This window comes from Physeter macrocephalus, chromosome 18 (assembly GCF_002837175.3).
Source record: "Physeter macrocephalus isolate SW-GA chromosome 18, ASM283717v5, whole genome shotgun sequence".
NCBI classification, from domain to species: domain Eukaryota; kingdom Metazoa; phylum Chordata; class Mammalia; order Artiodactyla; family Physeteridae; genus Physeter; species Physeter macrocephalus.
Genome location: NC_041231.1, coordinates 65,525,280 through 65,544,851, shown reverse-complemented (window position 1 = coordinate 65,544,851; position 19,572 = coordinate 65,525,280). Strand labels below are relative to the sequence as shown.

General features: G+C 41.5%; 2 protein-coding genes across 6 annotated transcripts in view; both read right to left on the bottom strand.

Moving 5' to 3' along the window:
- DST (dystonin) overlaps window positions 1-19,572 on the bottom strand; it is a 512,931-nt gene that overhangs the window by 76,862 nt on the left and 416,497 nt on the right. For all 5 annotated transcript variants that reach the window (XM_055079784.1, XM_055079785.1, XM_024121802.2 and 2 more), the window contains 3 exons: window positions 5,662-5,823; window positions 3,986-4,156; window positions 979-1,145 (listed from right to left, as the gene is read on the bottom strand). In XM_055079784.1, the coding sequence (XP_054935759.1) occupies window positions 979-1,145; window positions 3,986-4,156; window positions 5,662-5,823 (500 nt within the window). The remainder of the gene's footprint in view (window positions 1-978; window positions 1,146-3,985; window positions 4,157-5,661; window positions 5,824-19,572) is intronic.
- On the bottom strand, window positions 8,750-11,580 carry LOC114484178 (uncharacterized). The gene is made up of 2 exons (XM_028478676.2): window positions 9,428-11,580; window positions 8,750-8,810 (listed from the first exon to the last, which is right to left on the bottom strand). Exons 1-2 carry the CDS (start codon window positions 10,718-10,720, stop codon window positions 8,778-8,780), a joined length of 1,326 nt encoding a protein of 441 aa, XP_028334477.1. The 5' UTR covers window positions 10,721-11,580; the 3' UTR covers window positions 8,750-8,777.

Sequence of the window (19,572 nt, the reverse complement as noted above, 5' to 3'; positions counted from 1 at the left end):
TGCCCTGGTCCGGGAAGATCCCACATGCTGCGGAGCGGCTAGGCCCGTGAGCCGTGGCCGCTGAGCCTGCGCGTCCGGACCCTGTGCTCCACAACGGGAGAGGCCACAACAGTGAGAGGCCCAAGTACAGCAAAAGAAAAAAAAAAAAAAAGAATGTATACTTATGTATAACTGAGTCACTTTGCTGTACAGCAGAAATTCATACAACATTGTAAATCAACTATACTTCAATTAAAAAAATCTTTTTTCATTGTGAAAGTGAAAAGTGAATGAGTAGGAAAGGAAAATCATTTCTTGGATTTATGTATAACTGAGTCACTTTGCTGTACAGCAGAAATTCATACAACATTGTAAATCAACTATACTTCAATTTAAAAAATTAAAAAGAAAAAAAACCGAAGTGTAATGAAGCCCGGTGGAGCCACACTCCAGCTTCCGGCGCCCTGGTAAACGTCACAGCGCCCTCCACCTGCCTCACTTCCCAGATAACTCCCACTCCTGCTTTAAAACAGAGCTTAGCTGTCACTTTCTTGTCCCAGGCCAGGTTCCTCCTGTTCTCTGCTTCCACAGCACCCTGTGCCCAGGTTTCACTTTAAACCATCACATTTGTCATTAGTCTTCAATGGCTACGAAACCCTGCTAGGCTGTCCCTTGTCTGAGGGCAGGGATGATCTGACCAGCGCACCCCTGCGGAAGGCCCAGCTCTGCCTGATGCACGGTAGGCAGGCGATAACTACGTTATAAATGAATGAATGAATGACCCCCAAAGGAAATACTCTTCTTAAGAGTTGGGATAGATTTGGAGACTACAGGACATCCCCATGGGGGAATAAGGACAGAGGGGCCATAGCCCTTGCCCTCCATGTTCACATACATGATAAACACAGGAAAATAACAATTTGAAGAAAAGTATTACCAAAATACAAGAAATCAGTATGAAAGCCATTGCTGCTCTTTCCAAAGACTGGAAGCATTTACCTTGTTTCAGCCTTATTAAGCAAGGCTGCCCATCTGCTATCCAAGAGACTCAGTTGTTTCAAAATCTTCACTTTATCTGCAGGTTCTGCTGTGGCGGCAATTTTTTCTCCTTCCCGTTTGATCACCTCCACAGTAGATTTGCGGTCATCCAACAATCTCTGGAGAAGCTTAAGACAAAATAGTAAATTTTTAAAAAAATAAATAAAAAGAAAGGAAACAAAGCGATAATTTTATCAACATATGGAAAACATACACAAAACACTTTTTTTTTTTTTTTTTGCGGTACGCGGGCCTCTCACTGTTGTGGCCTCTCCCATTGCGGAGCACAGGCTCCGGACGCGCAGGCTCAGCGGCCACAGCTCACGGGCCTAGCCGCTCCATGGCATGTGGGCTCTTCCCGGACCGGGGCACGAACCCGTGTCCCCTGCATTGGCAGGCGGACTCTCAACCACCGCGCCACCAGGGAAGCCCCTACACAAAGTACTTTTGATATGTAACAAAAATAACTTTGTGTGGATTCACATACAAAAGGACCTGAGAAGTAGGGTTTTTTCAAAAAAACTCATTTTGTGTAACAATTCATTACTATTGTGTCAAACATTGTGGTGGCGGCTTTTCACACTAAATAAAACGAATATTGATAAGGCCACTGAACCATTCGTTATTAACTTGTTAATATAAAGTAATGGAGTAGAATGTGCCCCTTAGGAGAACTCTGCACCGATAGCGCAAAATCCCAATTATTATAATGAAATGGGAATGCCCTAAACAATCAACAGTGATCTGTCCCATTGAGACAGAAAAGGTTATAAATCACTGCTGTTTTCAAAACCTTTTCCCATTTTAAACAATCCACCGCAGAAGGGAAGTTGAAAGTCAGACCAAGTTCACAAGCTAGTGAGGCTACAAATAGAGGCTCTTGGTTGCTTTTAGGGGGTAAGATAGCTCCTAAAATTCTTTACGAGGATGAAAACTAAAAAGAGCCTTTAAATATCATTTCCACAATGAACCGAGGGGAAAACATGTCAGAAATCCCCAAAGCTGGCTAAAGAAGACTAATATTTCAGGATTGAGCCGTGGAAAAAAATTCAACTTAATGCTTCATTTTGAGAAGCCTGGAAGGGAGTGTTTGACATAGGTAGCCAGAAATCAGGATTCCCTTCCTCCGATGAATCAAAACAAGTATTTCAGGAATAAGTGCAATCCCCAGGCCCTGTGTGAAGAGCAGTGAGGAAGGCACAGGTGTACAGAATGCTGAGTACCACACTGCTTCCTTAACCTGACCCTGACTGATGCCTAAGAACCAAAGGCACAATCACCCAGAAGTAAAAAGCTGGAAGGGTATTTTCTCACTGTCACTTTGGGATCAAGGCCACCACAGCAGGAAGGGAGGGGAACAGGGCCAAAGAGAAGGGGAAGAGATGCCCTTTCTTGACACAGGTCAGAGTCATCATAAAATCAAAGTACAGGGCTTCCCTGGTGGCGCAGTGGTTGAGAGTCCGCCTGCCAATGCAGGGGACACGGGTTCGTGCCCCGGTCCGGGAAGATCCCACATGCCGCGGAGCGGCTAGGCCCGTGAGCCATGGCCGCTGAGCCTGCGCGTCCGGAGCCTGTGCTCCGCAACGGGAGAGGCCACAACAGTGAGAGGACCGCGTACCGAAAAAAAAATAAAAATAAAATAAAAAATAAAATAAAATAAAATAAAAGTACAACAGGTGGTTTAGGCAGTAAAGAGAACAATTAAGTGGATTACTTTTGGTAAACTTTAACGAACAGCTTCTAGCAATTCAGAAAGCAAAATCAATAGACAGGTTTTGTTGGCTAAGCATAGTTCATTAACTCTCGGCAAATAATAAATGTTTAAATTAAATTGTGAATGGTAGCAATTATATTATTATATTTAACACCAGATTATATTATATATTTATTACATTATATAAATTATACGTATATATTTTATTACATATTATTATATATTACCATATTTTTTCAAAAATGAAACAAATGCAATGTGTTTCCTGTTATATTTCTTTAATCCATACCTGTAAATCTATTTCTAATAAGTTAATTTCCCAAGATACTAAAGTCTTCGAAGAATTTTTAGAGAGAGTAGTATTGGATGTCAAAACCCAATTAAGCCTCTTAATCCAGTCTCTTCGTTTTAAAGGTCCCGTCTTTTTAAAGAGAAGCCTTATCAGTGTGCTGTGTGCCAGGTGCCACCCCCCCATGTGTCATTTCAAGTCATGGCTGACAAATCAATATCGGACAGGTCACTAAATGCCTCCTAATGACCACAAAATTTGTACATGTGGCCCCAAGTAGTCACCATCCCTCTAAGAAGTGTCTTTCCAACTGGGTCCTGTATTTGCAGAATCAAAAGACACAGCAGCATGGTTCTCAGCGTATGTGAATCAACCCTCTGCCATGTCAGTACAGGCTGAACCATAACAAACTGCCCATACTGACTCTATAAAATAGGCAATTGCATGTACATCAACCTAATACACATGAGAACGATATTTCTGTTCGAAGTCACCTTTTCTGTAAGTGATGTCTTCAAACTCAACTACACTATTTTTTAAAATTGTACACACACACCCCTCCACTCAGCACTTCCTGTCCCCCACCCTCACGCTCTGTCTCTTGCTAATAACTCTTATCTCCCATCCCAGTGTTATTTATCAATGGCTAATGTAACACCATTTACGTGTTTACTTTGTTTATTGTCTCTCTCTCCCTGTTCCTCCCTTCCCACTAAAACTTAAACTAGATGAGGAACTTCTATGGTTTGTATTCAATGATATATATCCAGCACCTGGAACGATGGCTGACCTGTGGCAGATGGTCCACAAATATTTGTTGACTGACTAACAAAACAATATCTAGAGCATTGATTACCAGTTAACGAGGATATCCTATTAACACAAATAAAGAGAGTCACAAGGTAAACTTTTACTCTCATTGTTAAGATTTAACAGGAAACAGTATGAAAGCTCCGCTAACTTACCTTCTGCTCTTGTATCTGGGCCTTCACCACCTTGAACTCAGCCGATGGGGGCTTCTGATTGGCCACAAGCTCCTCGGTGTCCACCATCCAGCTGAGTAGGGACTCCAGGGCGTCCTGGAACCTCCCGCAGTGCAGCAGGGCCTCCTGCAGCTGGGCTGCTCGCTGGGCCACCTGCACAGCACCAGGGATCCCCAGTTATCTACTGTGTTCATGAAAAATGAAATTTGCCCACCAGCCAACACTTTCCATGCTCATCTTCCCATCTTGTCACAAATTTTCTTTTTCTTCTCTCTTAAAATTCACCCAAAGCATTGCTAGTGGGCAGGATACAGATGGAAAGGAGACAAACTCAAACTTAGCAAGTAAGCCAAGGAGATAAGGTCTCCATCTCAACCAGTCAGTGCAAAAGGGGAAGCCTTTGAGATTCTGGAAGTATCCAATACATTTATGATTAGCAATGAATGGTTCAAATATTTTAAGGTTACTGAAAGAAACAGTGCCTTATTCATTTTTATCATTATCCCTGGGATTCATTCTTTATTTCCTACTGTTGAATATTTTTTTAAAGACTAAGATTTAAACAACAATATTATTGTGGAGAGAATCAGAATTACGTTCAGCTAGGCAAAATAACTATGAAGTATCCAATTAAATTCTGCTAGATCCAAGCTCTATGGAGTCCTTTCTTGACAAGCCAGGGCCTTTGTCGCCCAGTAAATGGAGTCTCTGTGTCCCGCATAGAGATATCCTATTGCCCCCTCAAAGGTCTTTCCTTTTGGGACTGAAAAAGTAGTTGGCAAGATATTTTAAGCTCCATGGAAAGTATTCACACCTGACACTGCATCCCAGTTGTATGTGAGGAGTGCTGCGGGATGAATCAAACTCTAAAGAAGGATAAATGCCATTCTGAGATACAGCCACTGCTTAAGATTTCAACGCAAGGAAAACTCCAAGAACAATCCCCCACCACTACCACCACTAGACGAGCACTGCCATCCCGAAATCCTTTTCTGATCATTTCTGTCACATAAAGAGCTGCCACTGTGCATCAGCATCACCTTCTTAAGATATCAGAGCATTATTTTCCAGTGTTTTCCATCATGGGCATTTAGAAAAAGGTGGGATCTACATCTTATCAGTAAGATGGTATTTGGACTTAATGATCTATAGCGAGGTGCAAACCCTTAGTCCAGGGCAAACAGACACAGAGCTGTACTGTGTGACCTATTACACAGTGTGGAGTGAGTTGCTGACCTCTGAAAATTAGGTTTCACATAAAAAGTGAGAGTTCCAAGTTCTTTGCAAAATAAGTAAACGATTTGGCAACAGGGAGCCCAGATCCCTATGGGACACTGATTATGGAGCCAAGTAGCCCCTGTGCCCTTGGAGATGCGTGTGCTCCCACCAGCCCAGGGCCAGGATCCTGGTTGCCGGCCATCACAGCTGTGCGGCCGGGTCCCTATCCTCATGGGGGCGGTGGGTGGGGGAGGTCCTTCCTGCATCTGTGCTACCCAGCAAGCCCTGGGGGCATCTAGGGTGGGCTATCAGTTCATGGGGATGTCAAGGAACAGGCAGGTTTAGGGAAGCTTGGCTACTAAAAATACGACTGGTGGTCACAGCAAATGCTGGAGAAGAACAATCCACAGAAATGACAACGAAGGGGGTGGCAACGTCACCTTCTTGTTGAGGGTCTTCCATCGCGCACTGGCATTGTCCAGGTCCCGCTCCAAGGCCTGGGTGCTGGTGCCCTTAGCGGCACTCTGAATGAGGCCTTGACCCAGCCAGTTCACATCCTGCTGTTTAACCTGCAAGGGTTCAATCTCTTCTTTTTGGAACACCTGCATTGGAAAGAACAATAATTATATGAATTATAGTACCTAACAGCCACCAAATATAAACATCTGTCCAATTATCAGGTATAGATTATTAGAAATAAAGAGCATTTTTGTTGCCTAGTCATGTGTTACAGCTGCTTTATGAATAATAATGAGAAAGTAAATTAAATATAAATTCACAATATTATCAAAACCACTCAGGTCAGAAAGAGAACGATAAATACCATATGATATCACTTACATGTGGAATCTAAAATATGACACAAATGAACTTATCTGCGAAGCAGAAACAGACTCACAGACATGGAGAACAGACTTGTGGGACTTCCCTGGTGGCACAGTGGTTAAGAATCCACCTGCCAATGCAGGGGACACAGGTTAGATCCCTGGTCCGGGAAGATCCCACATGCTGTGGAGCAACTAAGCCCGTGCGCCACAACTACTGAGCCTGCGCTCTAGAGCCCACAAGCCACAACTACTGAAGCCCATGCTCCTAGAGCCCATGCTCCACAACAAGAGAAGCCACCGCAATGAGAAGCTCACACACCACAACAAAGAGTAGCCCCCCCTCACCGCAACTAGAGGAAGCCCGTGCGCAGCAACGAAGACCCAATGCAACCAAAAATTAATTAATTAATTAATTAATTAATTTTAAAAAGAGAGAGAGAACAGACTTGTGGTTGCCAAGGTGGGGGGAGGGATGCACTGGGAGTTTAGAGTTAGTAGATGCAAACTATTACGTATAGGATGGATAAACAACGAGTTCCCTTACTGTAGAGCACAGGGAACTATATTCAATATCCTGTGATGAACCATAATAGAAAAGAATAGAAAAAAGAATGTATGTATATGTATAAGTGAGTCACTCTGCTGTACAGGAGAAATTAACACAACATTGTAAGTCAACTATACTTCAATTAAAAAAAAAAGAAGGTATAGAAAATGCTAAGGAGCAAAATGTTAACACGGGCCCAAGATGAGCCTTCCTGGCAAGAATCCTTATAGGCCCTTCCAAGGGCCTATAAGCAGGCCCTTCCAAGGATGCCTGCTGCTAACTGGCAAATGACATTTGAGACTCAAATTGGAAATGGGGGTCACTGACAAGAAGATGACGTGAGCTAGAGGGGCAATACAGGGAAAGAAACAGAAAAAGAGGTAGATGGGCACTGCAGTAGTGTGGATCCCTAGACGTCTAGCACCTCAACGTCTGTCAAGATGCTGACGGGCTTGCAGGATGCACGGAGGCCTCACCCCATGGATCTGATCACACAGGGCCGGCACAGCAACCCTGGTCACCCTTGGATCACTGCCTGCACCGTTGGCAGTTTTCCAGCACTCTCCCTGCCGACTCTCCATCCCACCCAACTTATAGGTCCCGCTGCCTGTAACTGGCAAAAAAATCTAATTAATGTATTAGGGTAAAATGCAAGTTCCACGAAACCACAAATTTCTCTTTCCCTTATAGTCGTTCTATACCCTGGACCTACCACAGTACCTAGCTTGTAATATGGACCTGTTAATGATTTGCCAAATGAATATCAGTATAGAAAATTTTATTTATACCTTGGGGTAAACGATGATAACCCCTCAATAGATAATACCGGGGGGGTACATCAACTCTTTCACAGATAATACAAATGTTTTTAATATAGGGCTTGAAGGATGCTAGGAAGGCAAATAAATTAATTTAACTAAGGAAGGAAAGCTTCAGCTAGAGATCAAGGTAAGACAAGGTTTGGGGTGCCAAGTCATTATACTACAGGCCACTATATAAGTATATCAACAGTCCAGGTGAATGAACAGTTAAACAGAATGTATGAAAACAATAAAAACAAATATCAAAATAGGGCTTAAGAAAAAATTACAGGCACAGTATGGAAAATAATTTTGAAAGATGTAGAGGCTGCCAGAGACAAATTCCGCCAACTCTGGAGCAAGCCCAGCACACAGGAGACTTCTGTATTATAGTATGAATGAGTAAATTAAAGAACAGCAAACAAATAAATGATCATCTCTTCTAAAAGTCCCCTCTTAGCAAAAAGCCCAAACTTCTTCCACAGAAAATCCAGACAGTTTCCACACTGGCTAATTGTTTCTATATAACAATACTCAGTATAAAAAGTCAACCACACATAGACAAAGAATTATAAGAATTCCCCAAATCATTGGGAAAAAATTACCATATGTCTTTCATGATTTTTAAAAAAGGCATTAATTTACCTAATAAGTCAATAGAAACTTACAGGAAGGTGGTGAACACAGAATTTGGTGCTATGATCCTACTTCTTTTCTATACCACTTTCCAAGTTAACTATTTCTAGGAACTAATAGCTGTAGATATGTTTTACTACTTACCAAAAAAAAGAGTGGGGAGGGAAACTGCTACATTTTTAATTCCAGGAACTTGTCTGGTACATACGGATGCAGGGAAAAGTTTTATTCTCCCTCACAGCTAATTTTCAGGGCAAAACAAAACCAAACAAAAACCTAATAAAAACGTTCCCGTAAATTGCCTTAACCCCTGCACTTGGTTTTAAAGAAATGAATTTCAGGGTTGCCTATCAGCGTAGTTCTGGGTGAGTCTGTGGTAATTTTCTCAAGTGCTAACAAAAATACACTAAGGGTTAAAAAAAGATAACTACTAAAGAATCTATATACTCCTAAGAGTTTAATCACTTTCTACAAATAAACTGCAAAATACTTTACAGTAAAAAAAAAAAAAAAAGTACTCTGCTAAGCTTTCAAACTAGCATGCCATTTAATGCAACCTCATGGAAAGGGCATCCCTGATTAGAGCAATTATTTCATAGACTGATAGTGTCCAAATCCCTTATCTCTCAGTAACAAAATACCTAGGAAGAGAGACTCTCCCCCCAATCTAACCCATGAGTACACAAACACAAGAGAAGCTTAAAATAAAATAAAATTACCTCTGAGGCAAAGTTTACCAGAAGAGCTTAGGAAAAGGACCAAAATAGCTGAACTTCAATCTAAGTGGGAAGAAAAAAATTACAGGCTTGACAACCAACCTCTCTCTATTACAAGGCAGTATGCTTTACTTGCTTACCTCACTCACCACTTACCAAAAGTGAGGGGCTATCCAAGTGAGGGGCAAAACACAGCACAATTACCTCTCTCCCCCATGCAGAGCTACCGAGAGAACGTTTTCAGAACGTGTAAAAAGTCCTCAATTTGAGGAGAGCACTTCTCAGACCACAACAATACTGTGTTGGTACCTTCTAAGCCCGTTTCGAGCTTAATAAATCCAATATAACTGGCCTTAAATGGCAGGGTCTTAAACCACAATTTGTGGAAAAGCCTAAGCCTAACATAAATTCACAGTGGAGGCATTCAAATGAAAGGGAACAGCCACCATCTCTACAACCAGGAGCAGGACTCCAAACAGCTGGGGATAATCACGCTCCTCAAAAACGGTCCCTAATTAATTTGTTGTCATGATCATATCAGTATCTGCCATCTGGTAGGGTACTAGTCAAACCCCCCCACAAAGACAAGCCCGGATTCACCATGACTGGAAACACCAGTGGCCACTTGACAACACTACCACAGACCTTGGGCATCAGAGTTTCCCATCTCCGTTCATTACCTGAACTGAGTGAAAGCCATTACAGACAGGGTCCAAGGTTCCTGCCCGGGCCCTTGTTTTTCGGGCAGCGGCTTTCTTTCTCACTGCTCTGAATTTTGGGGAGCATTGCATAGGGATCGCCTCCATCTCCTGGGCGGAAAGGGGAGCCTCCATGTCCTCTTGAGATGCTACGTTGGATTCTTCCAAATCGTATTGTGTCAATAATGTCAGGTTTTCTACTAAACGTGCACTACCCCCATCTACATCATTTCCCCCCAGATCTGTGTGAGGGAGAGCCAAATCCTCAGGAGAACCTCCCATAAATTCCCTACTTCGTGCTGTGCTTTGTAATTCTCCTGGTCCATATGTTTTTCCTTCTTCTCCGGGGTTAGAAATACACTTGTTTTCTCCCTCTCTTGGCAAAATGAATGGGTCAGCCTTAAGAGTGCTCTCTTTGACATCATTCTGCAGGCAGCAATTTTCACCACGGATTTCCCTTTGACCGTTGACACGTTTTGTTTCCTCTGGTGGAGAAACATCATGTAAAATCGTTTTGAAGTTGTCATCAAGGTGGGCGCTTCTGCATGAAAGCAAGGGGATTTTCTGTTCGCTGATGGAATTAACAGAAAAAAAGGGTCTATATTGCTCTGCTATGTGAATATCTTCAGCAGAAGACAAGCTTCTAATTCGGGACGGGTCTCCGGGTAAAATGCCCTGTTTTTCTTCCCTTTCGGCTGGAGGACTGCATAACCCAGAGTCATCCTCCTCCGACGTGAGAGAATTACTACCCCCTCTGCACTTGCCGGCCTTGGTAACAGCATCTGACAGATCAGGAGGTTCAACAAAAGAGCTTTCACTTTTGTTTGCATAATCCATAAAATTGGCTGGGACGAACATTCGCCATGACCGTCTATGCTCTTTCTTTTCTGCGTGAGATTTGGCTTTGGGTAATCCCGTGCTTCGGATGATATCGCTATTTAGTTTGAGGGCATCAAAGATCATCTTTTCATCGAGTTTGTGAGTTTCACGGCCCCTCAGCTCAAACGCACTGGAAGAAGCAAGGGCACCATTGGAGCATAAAGAACTGACATCCAGTGTTCTGTGACTGTAGGGTAAAGTCCGATCTGTGAAATGCCTGGAAGACAGGCTCCCCTTGGAACCAGAGTCGATCTGCTCATTCAGCCTAACCGTGTCGTAGATGGAGCGCTGCGGGACATAACAGTCCTCTATGTTGAGGTCCTCCTCTTCCTCACCCTTCCCTACACAGGGGGGATTCTGACGTAAACAGTCCGGTCTGCTCAGCGGCTTGCCCATTTTGGAGACAGTTAAAACAAATATTGCAGCTCTTGACACAGAAAGTGGGAAATAAGGCAACGCATCTTTCAGCAAAGCACACTTCTGAACAGAACTATAAAGTGTCTCCAGCCCAAGGACGCATCTCACATAACACACGTCGTCATAGATGAGGTGTTTAAGGCCAGCAGCAGGGCACCGGTCTACTTTGCAACCCTCCCTTTACCTGGTGGTTTGAGAACGATTCTCAAAAATAAAGTGCATCAAGAGCAGAGAATAGAAGTCTCCTTCCTCCTCCTACCCAGAAAGGCCCCCAGAGTTCCCTTTCACATACTCCAAAACACAGAAAAAAGAAAACAAATAGTACATTTAACAGTGGCTCAAACACTTAGAACATTCCATTGTCGATCCATTTCCCTTTTTATTCTAATTTTGCATCTGAGATTTCCAGATTAAAATTTCCAAAGGAGCCAGCATCTTAACCGGCTGAATGTTAATTTCAGCAGTGCTCTGGTTAACTGTAATCCACTTAAAGACGGCCTGCAAAACTCCATCTCTTTTATAAATAAACCAAGGTTCAGAAACTTAAAAGACAAACCCAGGGACCATGGACTGTTCCAATGAAGGCACAGAACAAGTCTTCAGAGAAAAATAAGTTAAGTCTAATGCGGCAAGAAAGTTCAAATTTTCTTTTACTCTTTTTGGGTGTAGCTATAAATAATCTTGATTCGAAAGGCAGTCTTTCTACCCATATTAAGCTTCTTCGAGACTATTCAGAATTATCCAAAGAGGAAAAAATAGGCTTTTGGGCGGCCAGGCCAGTACAATCCAGCGACCGTTTAAAGTAAACAGAAAGCACGGTGTACTATAAACTCCCCTTAAAAAAAAAAAAAAAAAAGCCATTTTCAAAGACTCTTATCTGATCCTCCTTAAGACGACGGATCCACCTGAGGCAACTGCAGCAGAGAAGAGCTCCGGGCTTCCTCTAAGGCTCGGGCAGCTGGGACCCCGCCGGCCTTGCAAGGCGCAGCTGGAGGCGGCGGGCGGGCGTCCCGAGCCCGGGCGCTCCCGGGGGCGCATCTGCCGCGCGCCCCTCGCCGCCGCGGGGCCCGGGCTCCCACTCCGCCGCTACGCGCTCCCGAGACCGGACTCCGTGGGCATATCCCCCGGACTCCGGCCCCGTCCGGCCGGGAGCCCTCGAGCCTTTGAGGGGGAGGTGCCCAGAGGCGGGCGGCTGCGAGGCAACCGCCTGGTGGTGACATCAGCGCGAACCAGACCCGGTCCTGGAGGCGCGGGGAGGGCGGCGCGGGTTCGCGTATCTGGTAACTGGGGAGGTGGGGGAGGGGCGAGCAGAGGCGGAACAGACACCAGGAGCCCCGCCGGGACTGCACCCCTGGGAATAGGAAACAGGGACAAGGGCTAACAGGTCCCCATCCTTCAGCTGAAACCATACTCCCGTGCGCTGCAGCTGCGGACTCTTAGACGTTTAGTGTCTGCGAACGCAGAGCGCGCATCACTTTCAAGTCGACTCTTGTGTCATTCTTTTTAAAACCCAAGTTCAAGTAGAACTGTTCTCCAGAGTCAGTTATTCCTAAGGACTCAGAGCCCTGGGAACCGCGGACATGAATATTAGTCGTTACTAATAACCATGCATTCCTCTTGAATTTGATGCAAGGCTCGGGCAAAGATCAAGGGCAGTTAAATGACTCTGGATATTTCATTAACAAAATCACATCCACATTTTTTAATCTACTGAATAAACACTCTTTAAAAATACTGTTTGAAAATTAACTCAGCAAGCCAAACTAAGGTTTGGCTTTTGGGGGGGGGGGGATATTTCATAGATTCATTTAAATAAAGTAAAATCTATCCATTCCTTATCTTATGAAATAAGCAACCATGCCAGAGTAGCAGATAGAGGGCAGATTTTCTTTCCTCAATCTCACAAAATAATCAATTGAACATAAGTAAAACTGTGCTGGCCCCAAGTGAAGACAGTTCTATTAAACACAACCCTATACTTTCTCTGATAATTTTACAGAAAAGATGTGGGATGGACCTTTTGTACCTTTCATGAGAAAATATTTCAAAATGATTTTTATAAACCTAAGAACTGAATCTTAAAAAAAAGAAATCTATCCATAACCGGAACTCTACAGGTTACACACCCATTCAACAATTATTAGATGCAACTCAGTATACGGCCATTATGAAGTTAGAAAAAATATCTATAGCCAACTATAAGGGAATATATACATAATAAACAACCCATCAACATGATAATATCAATGCCCACTCTTCAGAGTCAAGAAGTGAAATACTGCAACAAGCACTTGATCCTGTCTAAGCACACAGGCTGTTCTGACATGTGGATCATAAGACAAAGAAAAACGTGCCCACAGTTACCACGTTCGAACAGTGGGTCGTGCACTAGGCTGGAATCAGCAGAAACTAAGGGTTTGACTGTCAGTTGCCATTACCTTCCCATATAAGCTATTTATTCATGGCTACATGAATAATAAAGTTTCCACAGAATGTGGACCAGGGCCTTTCTCTACACAGAGATCCTCCCAGAACTTTTCATAAGAAAAAATGGCCCTAATTCCACCCAACTTAGGCTTTAATAACTCTGGATCGTTAGCACAATTCTATTCTAGTCTTATAACCTTCTGTAAAGCTAAGAACAGCAACCTCACATTTCAGGTGGAAAGTACACTTTTAAAGCTGCATAGACAATTCATTCATAAACTCAACCATTCATCAAACAGTGCCCACTATTGCCAAACAGCAGGGAGAGCCCTGGCAAAGGGCTGGTGCCCAGAGATGCAGCACCCCCGCCCTTTCATGGCTTACAGTAAAGTGGAGAATATGGATGAGAAAGTGAGCAGAGTATAGCTGGGAAGCAGGAAGTGCTATGGGAAAATGTCCTCTAGTTGATTATGTTTAAGGATGTGCCATTTATTTAATAATTGAATTCCTATTTTATTAAGCTGATTTCAACTAACTCTACAAAGGACGATCCTAATAGATTCTGATTCAAATTGAAATTTGTACTCTTTATATTACGTTGGTATTGATGACAACAACTTGCATATTTATCTTTGTGACTTGGAATCAGATTCCAAAGATCTATCTGGATAACATAAAAGAACTCACATTTAGAGCAGAACTGGACTGGCTGAACTTTTCTTCCTAAATTCGGTTTATGCAGCTACTTTCAATGCTATGGTCTCTAAAGTTAGTAAAATCGAGATGTACCGCACTGTGTTAAATACTAATCGTGATACCTAGCTCTCTCACATTTTCGTAAGAGAGAAATACACAATGAATAAAATGAGCAAGGTTTTTCTGAAAAGTAGTCAACAGTATTATTTCATACATACAGAAATCACAATGTTAAACTGGTCTCAGAACATAACTTTACACAGCCTACTAGATGTGATTCAGTTAAAAAAATCTTCTAAAGGCAGATGATTTTAGAAAAGTACACAAATACTAATTGAATTATAAGCAAAATAGTATAATTTTCTCATTCTATATTTCTAAAATTAAATTAAATCTTTTAAAAAGAAAAGTTCCTGAAAAATCTTACCACAAAGTACAATGATCCACATCATAGAAAAGGTAAAAGACTAATTTTACCAACTGAAACATGGAGTTTTTAGAGCTGAAAGGCTAGAGATATTAGGAAATTCAAGTGCAGTAAGTGGACAATGTTTGTGAGTAAATGCACTATTATCCATAAAAACTGACCAAAGTATCTTCCTGGCCCAGTTGCTCCTGAAATATGGATTAGAAGCCAAACAAGAGATGTGGTTTTTTGCTGTGAGTACAAAACTAGGCCTTAGAAACAACAATTTCTATTATTCTTTCTAAAATAGATATGCTATTAGCTCAGGAAAATGGAAAGCAACCTGTGTTCTTAGTTTTCAAACTGATAAACAACTTCACATAAATGGGTCAAGGGTTTTCAAGGATAGTCATCAGATGAACATGCAGTTGCTATTTATTTCAGTGGAAAATAATTTATATTTGAAGGAAAATAGGATATTCAGACCCCATGACAAAAGCAAACAAATTCAGAAACACTTAATAGGGTGACTGATCTTGATGGGAATTTATCTTGAATGTTAAGTAGGATCTGTAATATGCACTCCTCTTCTTCCTGGAAGTTACCATCACAGCATTTACCTACCCGAAGCTATTATTTAATGAACGATTACAGACCTAGAGAAACATTTAAAAAACATTAACCCATCAAATTTTCTTATCAAGAAACCAACGCATCATTTCGTAACAACAAAGCAAATTCCTCCCTCTCTGCTCCCACTTCACACACACACACACACACACACACACACACACACACACACACACACACACACACACACCTTTAAGCAACTTTCCATGAGAGTAAAATAAATTATGTAGGTCTCCTTTTATCTAAGGAAGGCCCATGATAATGACAGGAGATGCTACAGCCTGGTGCTTTGTGTGTGCTGGTGGGTGTGTCCGGGCTGGGGGTGGCGGGGAGAACCACTTTAAAATGAAGATACAAATTTATCCAGTTAACAACAAAGCCACCAAAAAAATCCCCTGGTATAAAATCTCTGGCTGGAACTGCGTTCAGAACAACCTACTTGAACTCCTTGATCTTTTTTTTTTTTTTTAAACTGGAGTATTAGTTGAGTTACAATGTTGTGTTAGTTTTAGGTGCACAGCAAAGTGATTCAGTTATATACATATAACTGAATATATATAGTAAATATATACCATTTATGACAAGATATTGAATATAGTTCCCTGTGCTATAGTAAGTCCTGTTGTTCATTTTATTTAGTATAGTAGTATGTATCTGCTAATCCCAAACTCCTAATTTATCCCTCCCTCCCTCCTTTCTTCCCCTTTGGTAATCGTAAATTTGTTTTCTACGTCTCACTCCTGGATCTTAAATGAAGCCATAGGAGTTAAGAGGCCACATGACACCAAAAGCATGGCGTTAGTTAGAAGCAAACATGGAAAGAGCCCTCGTGCCATGTTCCCCACCAGGACAGCCTTTCGGAGCAGGAAGGAGGCCCTACCGGCTCTGCTGGTGTGTGTGGTGGGACCATGGAGTCTTACGAAGCTTGCCATCACATCAGCGCCATCCTAGTGGCCTCATGCAGCCTCTGCTTTGGTGGGCCTTCTCTGTTGCCCAGCATAGGTGATAGTTTTTTTTCCTAACATCTTAAAGCCACTCTGACATAGCTGACTGAATACTGTGACCTTCCTACAAAGCCCATGCATCAAAGTACAGTTTCTAGAGTGAAAACATTGTCACCTTTAAAAATACCACAGGAAGGTGTTATGAAACCTCCCTGATAACACAGGCTCATTAACAAAAATCCAGTCAAGTAAGAATATTTCCCCAAGAAAAACCTCTTGTGACAGCTTTACCGAATTTCCTCCTGTTCTTGACAAAAACAGAGAACAATTTGTCATTGACCTCTATGTAACAATACGGGCCACTGAGAAATCATTATTAAAGCATTCTTTGGACAGTTTAATTTTATCTCTAAAAATATGGTGACATTACAGAGGTTGTTGTAGGATCATTTAATAAATATCTTAAGAGGATACTTGGAAACTGATTTTTTTCAGCCATACCATTTACAATTAGGACTCAAACCTCCCGGCTTCCCCAGCTTCACAGCGCCTGGCATTCTAGTTCACCCAACTTGCACAGGAGGATGCCTGGGTTCTACACTGCCTTCCCCTGGACCAGAGAACATTTATCACAGCACAATTACATGTGTTCCGGTCTCTGTCTCTGGTTTCAACTCAGCTTAAAAATTCCCTGCTTTAAGAAATCTTTGGTTCAGAGAGACTTGTACCAGTGATATGTTCATTTGTGGGAACAAACCGAATGACCACTGGAGCAGCGACAGAGTGGCCAGAAAAACCAGTAAGCAGGTTCTGGGTAAGACTTTTTACCACGGCCTAGATGGAGCCGGGGAGGGTCATATATTTAGCTGGGATGTGACTGTATATGTTTGCTAAAACTTCAAGTTTCTGTGCTCTTCACTGAAATGAAATCAATTGAATGTGGGGATAATTGGCTGTTGAAGACATCACAGGAAGGCTGGCACGTATTCCTTGTATAGAGTTGGTATGTCTTTGAAAAATAAAATAGAAATGTGGAAACGTTAATATTACCTGATAATGTAGTTTAGATTTGAAGATAATCTTGAGCAGGAAACTTTAACAGGAGGTAGGGATGGGGGGACTTTTTCCTTTCTGCCTAGGAATTTATGACAGTGTATACAGAATTAAATGCAATAATACGGAAGTATAAGTAGAAAAACGGTACTCTGGGTTATCAACAGTAATAGAAAATACCTCAGTCTTTAGCCATTTTAATCCAGTGACTAATATTTAGAAGTAGGAAAACAATCCAAATTGTTTAAAAACCTAGCTAAAGTAACATAAAGGGTAGTACCAATCTCTTTTCAGAAACTTGGAATAGCTTTCACTGACAGTGAATTAGGACTTTTGGTTCAGAACAACATTTGTTTTCAATCATTATGTTTGGGTTGGTATTAAACATGAATTAATTTTATCCTGTCAAGGACATTAACTGCTGCTTCCTAAGTTAAGTTTAAGGGGAAAAAAAAAAAAGAATGGAACCCAAGAGGTCTGTCTTACCTAGTTTAAGTAATCCATTATGCTCCCAGTGAATATAACGTACCCCTACTGAGTAACTGGGTAACAGTTATGAAGCTTCAGAAAGACTCTGAAGGCAGCTTATTCTATAGTGTGAAAAACTGTTATAAGATTTTACCCATGACATTAGGTTAAACAAAAGCTACCGGGTAGAGTCATGTCAAACTGCATTATATTTCGAAGTCTGTAATGAAAATAGACCCAGTACTTCGGTGCTTTTCTGTTTCATTTTTAGAAATTATAAAATAGCAAAATACTAGTTTTTTTACTCAATACATATTATTCCACTTAAAGCAATTTTTAAAATCTTCCTAGAATATTATGTTAAAACTAATGTCCAACCAAAGCTTAATCTCCAACAAAAACTAAGTGAAGATTTGAATTGAGATAATTTACAACTTCGATCAAGAAAGACATAATCACTAAGACAAGGAAATGTTTGGTGCTGGTGGTAACTGTCATTATCCTCATCACAACATCTAGAGATCCGTTTCTAAGACAACACACACACACATTCACCCCCTGTTATCATAGTGGCTGGCTTTACAGAACGTGTTCTACGTTCCTTAAGTGAGTGTTCCTGGTGTTCTGGGTTAAAATAAACAATGGCTGATTGACAGATGAATGGATAAAAAAGATTTGGTACATATATACAAAGGAATATTATTCAGCCATAAAAGAGAAGGAAATAATGCTATTTGCAGCAACATGGATGGACCTAGAGATTGTCATATTGAGTGAAGTCAGACAGAGAAAGACAAATATCATATGATATTGCTTTTATGCAGAATCTAAAAAAAAATACAAATGAACTTATTTACAAAACAGAAAGAGACTCATAGACATAGAAAACAAATTTATGGTTACCAAAGGGGAAAGGTGTGAGGGGAGGGATAAATTAGGAACTTGGGATTAACACATACACACTAATATATATAAAATAGAGAAACAAAAAGGACCTCTGTATAGCACAGGGAACTATACTCAGTATTATGTAATAACCTATAAGGGAAAAGAATCTGAAAGAGAATATATATATATATATATATATATATATATACACACACACACACACATATAAAACTGAATCACTGTACTATACACCTGAAACAAACACAATATTGTAAATCAACTATACTTCAATTTTTAAAAAATCAGAAAAACAAACAAACCAACAAAAATGCCTGGTTATTCAGGCCACCCAAATCAGTCTACAGCAAAGATGATTTGAAAATTTCCCAGAGAAAGGTTAAGATGTACAACGTGATGAATAAAGTTGACCAAAACACTGCATTATATCCACCAAAACATCCAGGCTCTGACACTTACTACCCGTGTGACCTTGGGAAAGTCACTTCCCCTCCCTGGGTCTCTGCTTCCTTACAATAAGATGGGGATAATGATAGTACCCAGTTCTCAGGACTGTCAAAAGGATTAAAGACAGTCTAGAGTCATGCTTGACACACAGTAAGCCCATAATAAATGTTAACTGTTGTAACTGTTTTTAGAACATACACTCGCAAACACACACACACAGAAAACAGAATCAGTGATTGTGTAAGCATCTTTATTTACCATAATATTCTTATTGTTTTTTACCTATGGCACTGGCATATACCAAATGCAGATGACTGTCTGCTTGGAAACTTTCATTTCAGTCACTGGGTCTCTAGACACTGAAGATACATATGTCGTGATATTCTTTATTACTGAATTTCATTAAAATCAGTCAACTCTGGGCTACCCTGGTGGTGCAGTGGTTGAGAATCTGCCTGCTAATGCAGGGGACACGGGTTCGAGTCCTGGTCTGGGAAGATCCCACATGCCGCGGAGCAACTGGGCCCGTGAGCCACAACTACTGAGCCTGCGCGTCTGGAGCCTGTGCTCTGCAACAAGAGAGGCCACGATAGTGAGAGGCCCGCGCACCGCGATGAAGAGTGGCCCCCGCTTGCCACAACGGGAGAAAGCCCTCGCACAGGAACGAAGACCCAACACAGCCAAAACTAAATAAATTAATAAATAAATTTTAAAAAGTTTTTTTAAAAATCGGTCAACTCCTTCCAAAGTAATGAGAAAACACATAGACACAGCACGCCAAGTGGCTTATTTTAGAAGACATGATCACTTTGTTTTTCTTCACAGTCAAATAAAGCAATCTGTGTAACCATAAA